This window comes from Phocoena phocoena, chromosome 14 (genome assembly GCF_963924675.1).
Source record: "Phocoena phocoena chromosome 14, mPhoPho1.1, whole genome shotgun sequence".
NCBI lineage: Eukaryota > Metazoa > Chordata > Mammalia > Artiodactyla > Phocoenidae > Phocoena > Phocoena phocoena.
The window spans coordinates 71,521,800-71,536,721 of record NC_089232.1 but is presented as its reverse complement, the minus strand read 5'-3'; the positions used below and the strand labels follow the sequence as shown (position 1 = coordinate 71,536,721).

At 42.1% G+C, this 14,922-nt stretch overlaps 2 protein-coding genes across 3 annotated transcripts in view; one reads left to right on the top strand and one right to left on the bottom strand.

The window, feature by feature from the left end:
• Window positions 1–1,490: 1,490 nt before the first annotated feature.
• PFN4 (profilin family member 4) lies at window positions 1,491–5,937 on the bottom strand. Its single transcript, XM_065891679.1, has 4 exons — window positions 5,821–5,937; window positions 5,394–5,531; window positions 4,480–4,585; window positions 1,491–1,519 (listed from the first exon to the last, which is right to left on the bottom strand). Exons 1-4 carry the CDS (start codon window positions 5,935–5,937, stop codon window positions 1,491–1,493), a joined length of 390 nt encoding a protein of 129 aa, XP_065747751.1.
• Window positions 5,938–7,759: 1,822 nt separating this feature from the next.
• The window catches only part of LOC136134060 (protein FAM228B), a 34,622-nt gene continuing 27,459 nt past the window's right edge, over window positions 7,760–14,922 (top strand). The window contains exon 1 of one of the 2 annotated variants that reach the window (XM_065891543.1): window positions 7,760–7,881. In XM_065891543.1, coding sequence (XP_065747615.1) covers window positions 7,786–7,881 — 96 coding nt within the window. In that variant the 5' untranslated portion in view covers window positions 7,760–7,785. The remainder of the gene's footprint in view (window positions 7,882–14,922) is intronic. The other variant, XM_065891542.1, reaches the window with a different exon arrangement.

Sequence of the window (14,922 nt, the reverse complement as noted above, 5' to 3'; positions counted from 1 at the left end):
TGCATTTTCAGGCTCCTGAATGCACAGTTGATTGCTTTAGGCTTTGTGCTTTACAGTTCTTTTTTTCTATCTGTTACAGCATTTATCACATGGTAATGTGACTCATTTATAAATTTTCTTCACTAAATTGTAATCCTATCTGCGGTGGGGTGTATATATTATTTACTTTTGTATCAACAGTACCTAGCACACAGTAGGCTACTCAACGAATGCTAAATAAGTAAATTTTAAATGTACTTTTACCTCTAACTCAGAAAAGAATCAAGCAGCTGAACAGATAAATGAATGAACGGACTAGTGGTCAGCTTGACCACCCAGAACAAATCTGTAGTTCTTGGCACCCAAGCTCAGAAAAGGAATTGTATTGGAGGTAAGCTCCTTGAAAGGCTGTTATACAAAACCTGAAAGTGGGAGAATTTTATAAACATTAACGAAAGACACTTTGCCTCAGATAGCATGCTTTTGGAATTCAGAAAACTGCATGATAATGTCAAGAAATGCCAGTGGCCTGTGGTATTCCCTCCCTAGGGACACTTGGAGGCTGTGCAAACAGACTGGCCTGGGGTTGCTATTAGGAGAAAGAAAGATGCACCATGGCCAGGAATGATCAGGGTAGAATCCTGAATTTTCAAAATAGGTTATATATACTCTCTACCCTCATCGTTCTGATCATCACCCAGGAGGTGACCAAGAGGAGATGAACCCTTTCTGGGGAAGGCTGTATTCATTGACCCCACTAAGTTGTGTGGACTAGGAGGAAGTGAGGGAGGTGGAGTCAGAAATCTTTTTGAGTTGATTTTTGGGAAGACCTTTCCAGTGCTCAACAAAATCAGATGCCTGCAGATGGTGGGGAGTGCGGAGTGTCCCTCGGATACCTTGACGAGTGGCCTGTTGTTGGGTGGTCTGTACATTGGTTCCCCTTTTCCCCAGGTCCCACAGGGGTGATGTGGACCAGATAGATGCCACACATGCAGTGAGCTGCACTCTAGGACAGGAACACTGAATTCAGGGAATCTACCTCTTTCAGAGCAAGCAGTAAGCAAGCTTGCCCTTGGTTCTGAAGGGAGACATCACTTCATTTTTCAAGGTTGCTTCCTGCAACATAACCCTGAAATGGTCTGCATGAAGAGTGGTTAGGGCCTTGTATTCTTGGCATACCCAGCAAGATGTGTGGGAATACAGAGACTCATGGAGGAGTCTCCCAACAGATATGCCCTGTGAAACTATCATATGCCCTGTGAAATGCCTCACATTCATGCCAATGACCAACGCCAAAAAAAAAAAAAAGGAACAAATAAAGTGGACTAAGTAATTCCAATTAAAGAAGAGGATCTCTTGAACTAAGAAAAATTGCTTCCTTAACTCATTCTTCCTTTTCAGTATCTTCTGCCTAGTATTTTTCAACCACAATATAAGGCATTACTTTTTCTTTAGGATCTATAGTTTTCTTCTAAAATCATAAAAGCTGTCTTTCATAGTCCTGTGATGACTTAATTTCCTTTTCTTCTTAGATATTCTCCTGAAAGAAAACAGAATATGGTTATTACTTATGAACAGTACATTATCACAATATGATTCATTCATTTATTCCATAAATGTTCGTAACTACCGTGTGCTAGGCACTGTGCTAAGTACTTGGAGATACAAGGATGACTGGAGAGTTAAGACCCAATCCCTGACTTCAAGGAGTTCATTGTCTATTAGGGGAGATATATGTTTGTATATATATACACACACACACACACAATGCTCCTAGAATCTTTCATAATAAAAAATTGTAATAGTTCTTTATTTCCCAAATTTTCTATAATTGTCATGCATAATTTTTGAAAGAGAAAAATATAATTAAAAGAAAAACAAGTCAAGGAAATAGAAGTAATGAGACATGAGGGAATTCCCTGGAGGTCCAGTGATTAGGACTCAGCGCTTTCACTGCGGTGGGTGGCCCAGGTTCAATCCCTGGTTGTGAAACCCGCAAGTGATGTGGGCGCAGCCAAAAAAAAAAAAAAAAATTGAGACAAGAGATAAGTAACTGGCTCCTGAGTGGATATCAGCCTCATCCATCCCTCATGAGCATTAAATCACTTCCAGGATAGCCGATCCCTTCCCAGAGTAGTGAGATCTTAGTGGAATGATGTCAGCCCTGTCCTAAATAACACGCATTCTTTGGAGTCTCTTGTGGCCCTAAGCACTCTTCAATGCCAGCCACAGAATCTACATTACAGTGGTCAGGCAACTTCTCTGGTCTTCTCCACAGGATACCTGGGGAATTAGCCCCGGGCCACAGCTGATAGGATAGCGTCTGGCCTCTTTAGAGCCTAATTGCTCATTTTCCTGGCTTCCTTTTCTGGATAGCTTTAATTCGATAATTAGCCCAGATATACAAGTCTCCATTCTGTCCTCCTGCTCCTGCCCTACCCTACTGAAACTGAACCTCCCTTAAATCCTGATACCTGCTCAGGAAAGATCCTCGGTGGTTGTAATTGCCTGTTTCTCCCATGCTGGAGATCACCCCTCCTGTTAGGTGCTTCCTAAGTTGTGTCTTGCCTACGCTCAGTCCTATTTGCTCCTAGAATACCTCATTGCCAGCCGTGTAGCATGGTTTATGACAATCCATGCCAGGGAACTATTTATGACAACTGTGAAGGTCTGTACTTATATACATTTTTTGTGTGTGTAGTTTCTGTGATGGTAGTTACTTTCTCAATTAATCCTTTAAGATTCAGCTGTCTGAAAAATGGTGTAGATGATCTTATTTGCAAAGCAGAAATAGAGACACAGATGTAGAGAACAAACTATGGGTACGAAGAGGGGAAGGAGGGGGTGGGAGGAATTGGGAGATTGGGATTGACATATATACACTATTGATACTATGTATAAAATAGATAACTAATGAGAACCTACTGTATGGCACAGGGAACTCTACTTAATGCTCTGTGGTGACCTAAATGGGAAGGAAATCCAAAAAAGAGGGGATATATGTCTACATATAGATGATTCAGTTTGCTGTACAGTAGAAACCAACACAACATTGTAAAGCAACTATACTCCGATAAAAATTAATCAAAAAAGAAAAAAAGATTCCGCTGTCTGGAGCCCTCCCAGATTCTGCTAGGCAGAGGTCATTCATTTATTTGTTCATCAAACATGCATTAATTTCCTACTCATCATTAGACACTGTTTTAGGGACTGGATTAAGACGAAATTTTTGCCTTCTAGGGGCTCACAATCAAGGTAAACAAAGGACTCTAATGTCAGTAATAATAAAGGTATGCATAAAATACATAGCACAGTAGAGAGAAGCCCAAGATCTGATTTGGGTTTTCAATGATAATTAGGAATTTGCCAACTGGATGTGAAAGGGCAGGGACAGAAGGGAAGATATTTCAGGCAGATAGGGCAGCAGTATCGTATAGAGGCATGGAAAGCAGAGACTATCTTAACCAGCTTTGATTTCCTAGTTTATTAGGATAGTGCTGCGCACATACATGTAGGTTGTCACTGAGAATTCGTTGAAAGAATGAAAGGTTGGCTGCTTTCCTCACTAGCAGAAGTAGATGGAGGATTCTACTATCTCAAAGGAGTATTCAAGCAACTCCAACAAAAACTTTTTTTTAGAAATTTAAATTTAGGTGACTTCCCTGGTGGCACAGTGGATAAGACTCTGCGCTCCCAATGCAGGGGGCCTGGGTTCAATCCCTGGTCAGGGAACTACATCCCGCATGCATTCTGCAACTAAGAGTTCGCATGCCACAACTAAGGAGCCTGCCTGCTGCAACTAAGACCTGGCACAGCCAAATAAATAAATATATTTTTTTTAAGTGACTACTAAAACTGCTAAAAAAAAGAAATTTAAATTTAGATTAAAAAATCTAAACACAGATACAATTTATCGTTTATTAAGCTCAACTCTCATGGATATAATTTCCCAGTTAGTTCTACATTAGATCTTTATTTTAAAATGTAGAGACATGGAAGGGGAATGTAGCAGACACCAATAAGCCTGGCTCACAGTAATTTATTTTTCTGTAGAAAATCCTTTTATAGAGGATGGCCCCCAGCAACTACATCTCTGCTTTTTAACCCTGTCTTTCCCGCCTCCTAACCCCAGCTGACTGATATAAAGGTAAATTATATGATCTAAGACTTGTCAGATCAGGGTTCTAAAAGAAATTAAGAGATAGGATGCAAGGCTTGACCATGACACCACCAGGAAAGGAGGCAGTCTGCAATGGGATGGAACAAAGCTGACCCTCTCAGGAGGAGAGACTAGAGTAGAGTGCTAGCAGTGTTCCAGTCCCTGGAATCCATTTTCCTTGTGGCTCAGCTGCACTCTGTCCTTTCACCGGTTATATAAGTAACCCTGGTACCCTTCCAATAAATTCCTCCTTTCTACCCTAGCTGGTTTGATTGGGTTACTTGCAGTCAGAAGACTTGACTACCACAGGGAACAAAGACAGGCATTGGGAGCAAACTTACCCAATTTCTCTGTGGCTTCCACACAGACACTAGGATACATGCCCTCAGTGTAAGTTGCCACCAGAAGATACAAATGGGTCTTCACAACAACCACACCAGTATTTTCCTGGATAAAAATAAAACAGAATGCCCTTCTCTTGGTTCTAGTTACAGGACAAGAAGTTACGCGCCAGCCACATTTTTCACCATTTCCTGACTTCCATATTCATTATGTTTGTTTTTGGACTCTCCACTCTTTTTCACTAATTTAGTTGTCAAAAAGTTTTAGACTGTTGTTATAACAGCATGTGTATTCTGAAAAAAGCTCCTGAATTGATTGTAATATACCCCTATCCCAGTGAGAACAACAGATGTCACGGAAAGGAAATACATTTTGGAATTAGATAGCTCTGGGCTTGAATCCCAGCACCTCCATTTTCTGCTGTATGACTATGGAAGAGTTATTTAACCTGGTTAAGCCTCAGTTTCCTCATCTGTAAATGAGGCTACTTATTTTATAATGTGGGTGAAGTGTGCCTAACCCATCATATAGGGCATACAGAAATATGACTGTCATCCCCTTAATTCCTTATAGGCAACAGTGAACCAACAGACGTTTTAAGCACAAGAGTAATATCACTTTGTTTTTTAAAGAAGGAGAATGTAGAGTATGAGGAATAATTGCAGTGGAGAGAGACAGTTCAGGCAAGGTTCAGTTGATAAATTCTGGAATGAACATTTCTCAAAACTAGGCTCTCTGTTAGTACTTTCTTTTACATGTGCCTTCCTGGCACTAGACTGCTATCTCGAACATTGCCATTGCAGTAACAGGCTTAGTCTGTTTTAAAGATAGTATCAGGAGAGGCACTGAAAATTGGAGTCAAATTCTTTTCTTAAGGTTTTTACAAAGTTGTCTTCAAATCTTGAACACTCACACTCTTAGCATAAAGAGAATAGTCATCTGCCCGGACACATTTGTAGTCCTTCTCCTTGAAATACAATCCTTCTCTTCTGGTTTTCAAAGGGTTCTTGGCAAATCCATCCACAAGTGTTCGGACATCACTGGGCATTACCTGCAGAGGTTAAATAGACTAGAAGTTGGCAACCTATGGTGGACTGGCCAAATTTGTACCACTACCAGTTTTTGTAGGCCTGCAAATGAAGAATGGTTTTTACATTTTTAAGTAGTTGAAAAAAAAATCAAAATAATAATATTTTGTGATATGTAAAAATTACATGAAATTCAAATTTCAGTGTTCATAGTTTTATTGGAACATAGTCACTCCCATTCTTTTATGTACTGTCTATGGCCTTTACAGAAAAAGATTTAAACTCTTATGCCCAAACCTGTTTTTTTCTTACACTAAATCCAGGTGATGCTACACATAGGCTCTGCTCCTGGAGTTTGATGAGAGCTGCATTGTCTACATGCTTTGTTCCCAGGAGTGTATCTAACAGTAAGTTCTGCAAATGGCTCATGCTCCCTCAGCCCTGAAAAAGGGAACTGCAGTTGAAACCATCTGCTCTGGCTAGTTTTTAAAAGCCCTGTGAATACAAATGTCCCTAAGACACCCTGGACAGCTTTAATATCAGCATGTGCACTTTGAAAAGATGAAGGGTGAAAATGGAGTTCCATCATCCAGTGCCCACCAATACTCAAGAGGAAAACAGAATCATAGAAAATCAGTTCACAGAGAGGGTTATGAGTTTGGAAAATCACAGCTCGTAATTTTCTCTCTGTGTCAATGGTTTGCATCAGAATCACCTAGGATTAAAACTAAAAAAATTAAAAACCTGACGAAATGGAGAACTACTGAAGTAAACAAGACTAAATGAGATATACTGGTCATGAGTCCTTACGTTCCTTTCCCACTGACCAACATCAGCACCAACTATGGACACTGATCAATACCCCAGGGGACTAAAAACACCTTAAGGAACTTAAAGCGACATTTTCCGCACAGGTTCCCAAGTCTTCTTGGGCCCTCCTCATCTGGACAAACTCCAGAAACACTCGTCATTCCAAGGAGCCCCTAGCCCGCCACTCCCTTCGCAGCGATTTGGCCCACGGGGGTTCCCTGGAGCGGGGTTACTGAGGGCGAGGGAGGGTGTGTTAATGTCCAGTCTGGTTGGCTGCGGAGACGCACGGGAGGGTCAGAGGGTTTGGGGGATCGCGGCGGGCCTGACCAGGAAAAGACCCCTTGCTCTCGGGAAGGAGCCCAACACAACCAAAGGCTGGCTTGAAGCGTATGCGGCGGTCAACGGACGCGGGGGGAGGCGGGGCGAGAGGGCGACGAGCCCAGCTATTGGCTGCGGCAGCTGCCCGTCACCGAGAAGCGCTACGGCTCCGACCGGAGACCACGACCAGCCGTTGGGCGCCGGACCTACGACTTTTCTAGTTTCTTCTCAGCTAGGCTGGTCTGCGGTAGCGCATTTGCGCGGGGCTCAGGGACGCAGCGGCCGAGTCTCTGGACCGGGCGGTCCCGCGGAATTCAGAGTCCACCGGCCACCTCGGCGGCGCGCGGACTCCTTGTCCGCCGCGGCGGAGGGGTCGCGGGGTGCTTCGACCGAATCTCTGGACGCGAAACGTTCTTAAGCTACCTAGGCGACGGGCTCGAGGTGACTGGACCTCAGGTGGGACGGGCTCACTCTCCCGCCGCAGCCGACGACCCAGGCGCCGTGGGCTGTCGGGCCCGGCCCTGTCGTGGTGCCAGAGAACCGAAGGCCCTGCTAGTCGAGGCAGGGGAGCTGAGGTACCTGTCGCGGCCTGCAGCTTTTCCTCCAGGCTGGGCGGAGGCCACACGCACCTTGCCAGCGGGGTAGGAGGGAAGGGGCGGGGTCGTGGGTGCTTCTCCCTCAGGCACGGGCTGGACGGGGCTGGGGGTGGCGGTTTGGGACTCTCAGAGCTTGAAGACAAGCTAATTGTGTTCAAAAGCCCTTCCTTCCTTCTCTGAGAAGCCCATCCTGGCTGTGCTTCAGGAGCCAGAAGGCTGCAACTCTGCCCACTCCGAAAACTGCAGATGCGACTCCTAGAGGCCAGGCTGAGAATTGCCACACCGGCTCCTGGGATTCGAGGGGACGGTGGGTGGGTCTGGAGAGAGCTCCCCTGCTTAAAGGAGGCTGGCTCGGAAGACACCAGCAGAATCCTGAGTGAAGGCCCCTTTCCTTAGGGAAAGTGTGGGTGTCTAAAGTTCAGAATCCGTTCCACGTCCGTTCACGGCCACGAATAGTGATTATTAATCAAATAGAAGAGAATAAATCTGAATTCTCGTTACTAAGTAAGCTGATTTTTTAGTTTTTCTAGGGGCTCTGTTATTTGTGAACACAATGAAAAGTTCAGACAATGATGTGATAACTGACAGACTAACCAGGCTCAAGAGCTCAAACGAATGGCTGGAGCCCCAGCCACTTTCCTTCATGGAGGTACAGTAGTAGTGGCATTCTGAAGTTTATACTTGGGTGGTTGCACTGACAAGTGGCCTGTGCTAAATATATTATTCTCTGTGTTTTCTATTCTATTCTTTATTATCCCTTTCTATTAACCTTGTGTTTACTTTGCTCTCCATTTTCTAGTTTAACATGGGTTATATACCTTTTCTAGTATAACAGAGTTAATGAAGTTTCTCCTGAAGCACTGCTTTAACTGCATCACCCAAATTTATATATGTTGTGGTTTTGTTTTTTTAGATTCTTTTTTTCTACACAGCTTTATTAAGGTATACTTGATATACAATAAACTGCATGTATTGAAACTGCATGTACAGTTTGATAAATTCCTAGCTATGTATTCACACATGAAACCATCACCACAGTTGAGACAGTGAACATACTCAGTACCTCCAAAGTTTCTTCATTCTGTCCCTTTGTGAGTGCCCCCTCCCTGCCTGCTTTCTATCACTATAGTTTATTTTATTTTTCTTAAATTTTATTTTTATTAAAAAAATTTTTTTTTGAATTTTTTAATACAGCAGGTTATTAATTATCCATTTTATACATATTAGCATATACATGTCAATCCCAATCTCCCAATTCATCCCACCACTACCACCCCCCCAACACTTTCCCCCCCTTGGTGTCCATATGTTTGTTCTCTACATCTGTGTCTCTATTTCTGCCCTGCAAACCGGTTCATCTGTACCATTTTTCTAGGGTCCACATATATGTGTTAATATACGATATTTGTTTGTCTCTTTCTGACTTACTTCACTCTGTATGACAGTCTCTAGATCCATCCACGTCTCTACAAATGACTCAATTTTGTTCCTTTTTATGGCTGAGTAATATTCCATTGTATATATGTACCACATCTTCTTTATCCATTCGTCTGTCTCTGGGCATTTAGGTTGCTTCCATGTCCTGGCTATTGTAAATAGTGCTGCAGTGACCATTGGGGTGCATGTGTCTTTATGAATTATGGTTTTCTTTGGGTATATACCCAGTAGTGGGATTGGTGGGTCATGTGGTAATTCTATTTTTAGTTTTTTAAGGAACCTCCATACTGTTCTCCATAGTGGCTTTATCAATTTACATTCCCACCAACAGTGCAAGAGGGTTCCCTTTTCTCCACGCCCTCCCCAGCGTTTGTTGTTTGTAGATTTTCTGATGATGCCCATTCTAACTGGTGTGAGGTGATACCTCATTGTAGTTTTGATTTGCATTTCTCTAATAATTAGTGAGGTTGAGCAGCTTTTCATGTGCTTCTTGGCCATCTGCATGTCTTCTTTAGAGAAATGTCTATTTAGGTCTTCTGCCCATTTTTGGATTGGGTTGTTTGTTTTCTTTTTTTTTTTTGGCTGTACGTGGGCCTCTCACTGTTGTGGCCTCTCCTGTTGCGGAGCACAGGCTCCAGATGCGCAGGCTCAGCGGCCATGGCTCATGAGCCTAGCTGCTCCACGGCATGTGGGATCCTCCAGGACCGGGGCACAAACCTGTGTCCCCTGCATCAGCAGGCGGACTCTTAACAACTGCGCCACCAGGGAAGTCCTGGGTTATTTGTTTTCTTAATATTGAGCTGCATGAGCTGTTTAGGTATTTTGGAGATTAATCCTTTGTCTGTTGATTTGTTTGCAAATATTTTCTCGCATTCTGAGTGTTGTCTTTTCATCTTCCTTTGCTGTGCAAAAGCTTTTAAGTTTCATTAGGTCCCATTTGTTTATTCTTGTTTTTATTTCCATTATTCTAGGAGCTGGATCAAAAAAGATCTTGCTGTGATTTATGTCAAAGAGTGTTCTTCCTATGTTTTCCTCTAAGAGTTTTATAGTGTCCAGTCTTACATTTAGGTCTCTAATCCATTTTGAGTTTATTTTTGTGTATGGTGTTATAGAGTGTTCTAATTTCATTCTTTTACATGTAGCTGTCCAGTTTTCCAGCACCACTTATTGAAGAGACTGTCTTTTCTCCATTGTATATCCTTGCCTCCTTTGTCATAGATTAGTTGACCATAGGTGTGTGGGTTTATCTCTGGGCTTTCTATCCTGTTGCATTGATCTGTATTTCTGTTTTTGTGCCAGTACCATAGTGTCTTGATTAGTGTAGCTTTGTAGTATAGTCTGAAGTTAGCTCCGTTTTTTTCCCTCAAGACCACTTTGGCTATTTGGGGTCTTTTGTGTCTCCATACAAATTTTAAGATTTTTTTATTCTAGTTCTGTAAAAAATGCCATTGGTAATTCGATAAGGATTGCATTGAATCTGTAGATTGCTTTGGGTAGTATAGTCATTTTCACAACATTGATTCTTCCAGTCCAAGGACATGGTATATCGCTCCATCTGTTTGTATCATCTTTAATTTCTTTCATCAGTGTCTTACAGTTTTCTGCATACAGGTCTTTTGTCTCCCTAGGTAGGTTTATATTTCGGTGTTTTATTCTTTTTGTTGCAATGGTAAATGGAAGTGTTTCCTTAATTTCTCTTTCAGATTTTTCATCATTAGTGTATAGGAATGCAGGAGATTTCTGTGCATTAATTGTGTATCCTGCAACTTTACCACATGGTGTTGATTAGCTCTAGTAGTTTCCTGGTGGCATCTTTAGGATTCTCTATATATAGTATCATGTCATCTGCAAACAGTGACAGTTTTACTTCCTCTTTTCCAATTTGTATTCCTTTTATTTCTTTTTCTTCTCTGATTGCTGTGGCTAGGACTTCCAAGACTATGTTGAATAATAGTGATGAGAGTGGACATCCTTGTCTTGGTCCTGATCTTAGAGGAAATGCTTTCAGTTTTTCACCATTGAGAATGATGTTTGCTGTGGGTTTGTCGTATATGGCCTCTATTATGTTGAGGTAGTTTCCCTCTGTGCCCACTTTCTGGAGAGTTTTTTTATCATAAATAGGTGTTGAATTTTGTCAAAAGCTTTTTATGCATCTATTGAGATGATCATATGGTTTTTATTCTTCACTTTGTTAATATGGTGTATCACATTGATTGATTCACGTGTATTGAAGAATCCTTGCATCCCTGGGATAAATCCCACTTGATCATGGTGTATGATCCTTTTAATGTGTTGTTGAATTCTGCTTGCTAATATTTTGTTGAGGGTTTTTGCATCTATATTCATGAGTGATATTGGTCTGTAATTTTCTTTTTTTGTGGTATTTTTGTCTGGTTTTGGTATCAGGGTGATGGTGGCCTCATAGAATGAGTTTGGGAGTGTTTCTTTGCAGTTTTTTGGAAGAGTTTGAGAAGGATGGGTGTTAACTCTTCTCTAAATGTTTGACAGAATTCACCTGTGAAGCCATCTGGTCCTGGACTTTCGTTTGTTGGAAGATTTTTTTTTTTTGCGGTACACGGGCCTCTCACTGCTGTGGCCTCTCCCATTGCGGAGCACAGGCTCCAGATGCGCAGGCTCAGCAGCCATGGCTCACGGGCCCAGCCGATCCGCGGCACGTGGGATCCTCCCGGACCGGTGCACGAACCCGTGTCCCCTGCGTTGGCAGGCAGACCCTCAACCACTGCGCCACCAGGGAAGCCCTGTTGGAAGATTTTTAATCACGGTTTCAATTTCATTACTTCTGATTGGTCTGTTCATATTTTCTATTTCTTCCTGGTTCCGTCTTGGAAGGATATACCTTTCTAAGAATTTGTCCATTTTTTCCAGGTTGTCCATTTTATTGGCATAGAGTTGCTTGTAGTAGTCTCTTAGGATGGTTTATATTTCTGCAGTGTCTGTTGTAACTTCTCCTTTTTCATTTCTAATTTTATTGATTTCAGTCCTCTCCCTCTTTTTCTTTTTTTTTTTTTTTTTTTGCGGTACACGGGCCTCTCATTGTTGTGGCCTCTCCCGTTGCAGAGCACAGGCTCCGGACGTGCAGGCTCAGCGGCCATGGCTCACGGGCCTAGCCGCTCCGTGGCATGTGGGATCTTCCCAGACCGGGGCACGAACCGTGTCTCCTGCATCGGCAGGCGGACTCTCAACCACTGTGCCACCAGGGAAGCCCTCTCCCTCTTTTTCTTGATGAGTCTGGCTAATGGTTTATCAATTTTGTTTATCTTCTCAAAGAACCAGCTTTTAGTTTTATTGATCTTTGGTATTGTTTTCTTTGTTTCTATTTTATTTATTTCAGCTCTGATCTTTATTATTTCTTTCCTTCTACTAACTTGGGATTTGTTTTTCTTTCTCTAGTTCCTTTAGGTGTAAGGTTAGATGGTTTATTTGAGATGTTTGTTGTTTCTTGAGGTAGGATTGTATTGCTATAAACTTCTCTCTTAGGACTGCTTTTGCTGCATCCCATAGGTTTTGGATCGTTGTGTTTTCATTGTCATTTGTCTCTAGGTATTTTTTGATTTCCCCTTTAATTTCTTCAGTGATCTATTGGTTATTTAGTAACGTATTGTTTAGCCTCCCTGTGTTTGTGTTTTTTACATTTGTTTTCCTGTAATTGATTTCTAATCTCATAACGTTGTGGTCAGAAAAGATGCTTGATATGATTTCAATTTTCTCAAATTTACTAAGGCTTGATTTGTGACCCAAGATGTGATCTATCCTAGAGAATGTTCTGTGTGCATTTGAGAAGAAAGTGTAATCTGCTGTGTTTGGATGGAATGTCCTATAAATATCAATTAAATCTATCTGGCCTATTATTAATTTTCTGTTTGGATGATCTGTCCATTGGTGTAAGTGAAGTTTTAAAGTCCCCCACTGTTATTGTGTTACTGTCGATTTCCTCTTTTATAGCTGTTAGCAGTTGCCTTATATATTGAGGTACTCCTATGTTGGGTGCATATATATTTATAATTGTTATATCTTCTTCTCGGATTGATCCCTTGATCATTGTGTAGTGTCCTTCCTTGTCTCTTGTAACATTCTTTATTTTAAAGTCTATTTTATCTGATACAACTATTGCTACTACAGCATTGTTTTGATTTCCATTTGCATGGAATATCTTTTTCCATCCAGTCACTTTCAGTCTGTATGTGTCCCTAGATCTGAAGTGGGTCTCTTGTAGACAGCATATATATGGGTCTTGTTTTTGTATCCATTCAGCAAGCCTGTGTCTTTTGGTTGGAACATTTAATTTATTCACATTTAAGGTAATTGTTGATATGTATGTTCCTATTACCATTTTCTTAATTGTTTTGGGTTTGTTTTTGTAGGTTCTTTTCTTCTCTTGTGTTTTCCACTTAGAGAAGTGCCTTTAGCATTTGTTGTAGAGCTGGTTTGGTGGTGCTGAATCCTGTTAGCTTTTGCTTGTCTGTAAAGCTTTTGATTTCTCCATCGAATCTAAATGAGATCCTTGCTGGGTAGAGTAATCTTGGCTGTAGGTTCTTCTCTTTCATCACTTTAAGTATATCGTGCCACTCCCTTCTGGCTTGTAGAGTTTCTGCTGAGAAATCAGCTGTTAACCTTATGGGAGTTCCCTTGTATGTTATTTGTCGTTTTTCCCTTGCTGCTTTCAATAATTTTTCTTTGTCTTTAATTTTTGCCAATTTGATTGCTATGTGTCTCAGTGTGTTTCTCCTTGGGTTTATCCTGTATGGGACTCTCTACGCTTCCTGGAGTTGGGTGGCAATTTCCTTCCCCATGTTTGGGAAGTTTTCAACTATAATCTCTTCAAATGTTTTCTCAGGTCCTTTCTCTCTCTCTTCTCCTTCTCGGATCCCTATAATGTGAATGTTGTTGCCTTTAATGTTGTCCCAGAGGTCACTTAGGCTGGCCTCATTTCTTTTCATTCTTTTTTCTTTATTCTGTTCTGCAGCAGTGAATTCCACCCTTGTGTCTTCCAGGTCACTTATCCGTTCTTCTGCCTCAGTTATTCTGGTATTGATTCCTTCTAGTGTATTTTTCATTTCAGTTATTGTATTTTTCATCTCTGTTTGTTCTTTAATTCTTCTAGGTCTTTGTTAAACATTTCTTGCATCTTCTCGATCTTTACCTCCATTCTGTTTCTGAGGTCCTGGATCATCTTCACTATCATTATTCTGAGTTCTTTTTCTGGAAGGTTGCCTATCTCCACTTCATTTAGTTGTTTTTCTGGAGTTTTGTCTTGTTCCTTCATCTGGTACATAGCCCTTTGCCTTTTCATCTTGTCTATCTTTCTGTGAATGTGGTTTTTGTTCCACAGGCTGCAGGATTGTAGTTCTTGCTTCTGCTGTCTGCCCTCTGGTGGATGAGGGTATCTAAGAGGCTTGTGCAAGTTTCCTGATGGGAGGGACTGGTGGTGGGTAGAGCTGGCTGTTGCTCTGGTGGGCAGAGCTCAGTAAAACTTTAATCCGCTTGACTGCTGATGGGTGGGGCTGGGTTCCCTCCCTATTGGTTGTTTGGCCTGAGGCAACCCAACACTGGAGCCTACCTGGGCTCTTTGGTGGGGCTAATGGTGGACTCTGGGAGGGCTCACGCCAAGGAGTACTTCCTAGAACTTGTGCTGCCAGTGTCCTTGTCCTCATGGTGAGACACAGCCACCCCCGCCTCTGCAGGAGACCCTCCAACACTAGCAGGTAGTTCTAGTTCAGTCTCCTATGGGGTCACTGCTCGTTCCCCTGGGTCCCGATTTGCACACTACTTTGTGTGTGCCCTCCAAGAGTGGAGTCTCTGTTTCCCCCAATTCTGTCAAAGTCCTGCAGTCAAATCCCGCTAGCCTTCAACGTCTGAGTCTTTATGAATTCCTCCTTCCGTTGCCGGATCCCCAGGTTAGGAAGCCTGATGTGGGGCTCAGAACCTTCACTCCAGTGGGTGGACTCTTGTGGTATAAGTGTTCTCCAGTTTGTGAGTCACCCACCCGGGAGATATGGGATTTGATTTTATTGTGATTGCACCCCTCCTACCATCTCATTGTGGCTCCTCCTTTGTCTTTGGATGTGGGATATCTTTTTTGGTGAGTTCCAGTGTCTTCCTGTTGATGATTGTTTAGCAGTTAGTTGTGATTCCGGTGCTCTCTCAGGAGGGAGTGAGAGCACGTCCTTCTACTCCGGATCTTGAACCAATCTCACTATAGTTTATTTTACATTTAAATTTTTTTATACAAATA

Bases quoted from the DNA above. Each gene is read 5' to 3' on its own strand.
- PFN4 (XM_065891679.1), bottom strand. From the start codon at position 5,937: ATGAGCCATTTGCAGAACTTACTGTTAGATACACTCCTGGGAACAAAG. The intron at 5,532-5,820 runs GTAAGAAAAAAA...TAACCTCTGCAG, and splicing joins TAGCATCACCTGGATTTAGT to GTAATGCCCAGTGATGTCCG. The intron at 1,520-4,479 runs GTAAGTTTGCTC...GTTTTCTTTCAG, and splicing joins GGAAGCCACAGAGAAATTGG to GAGAATATCTAAGAAGAAAA.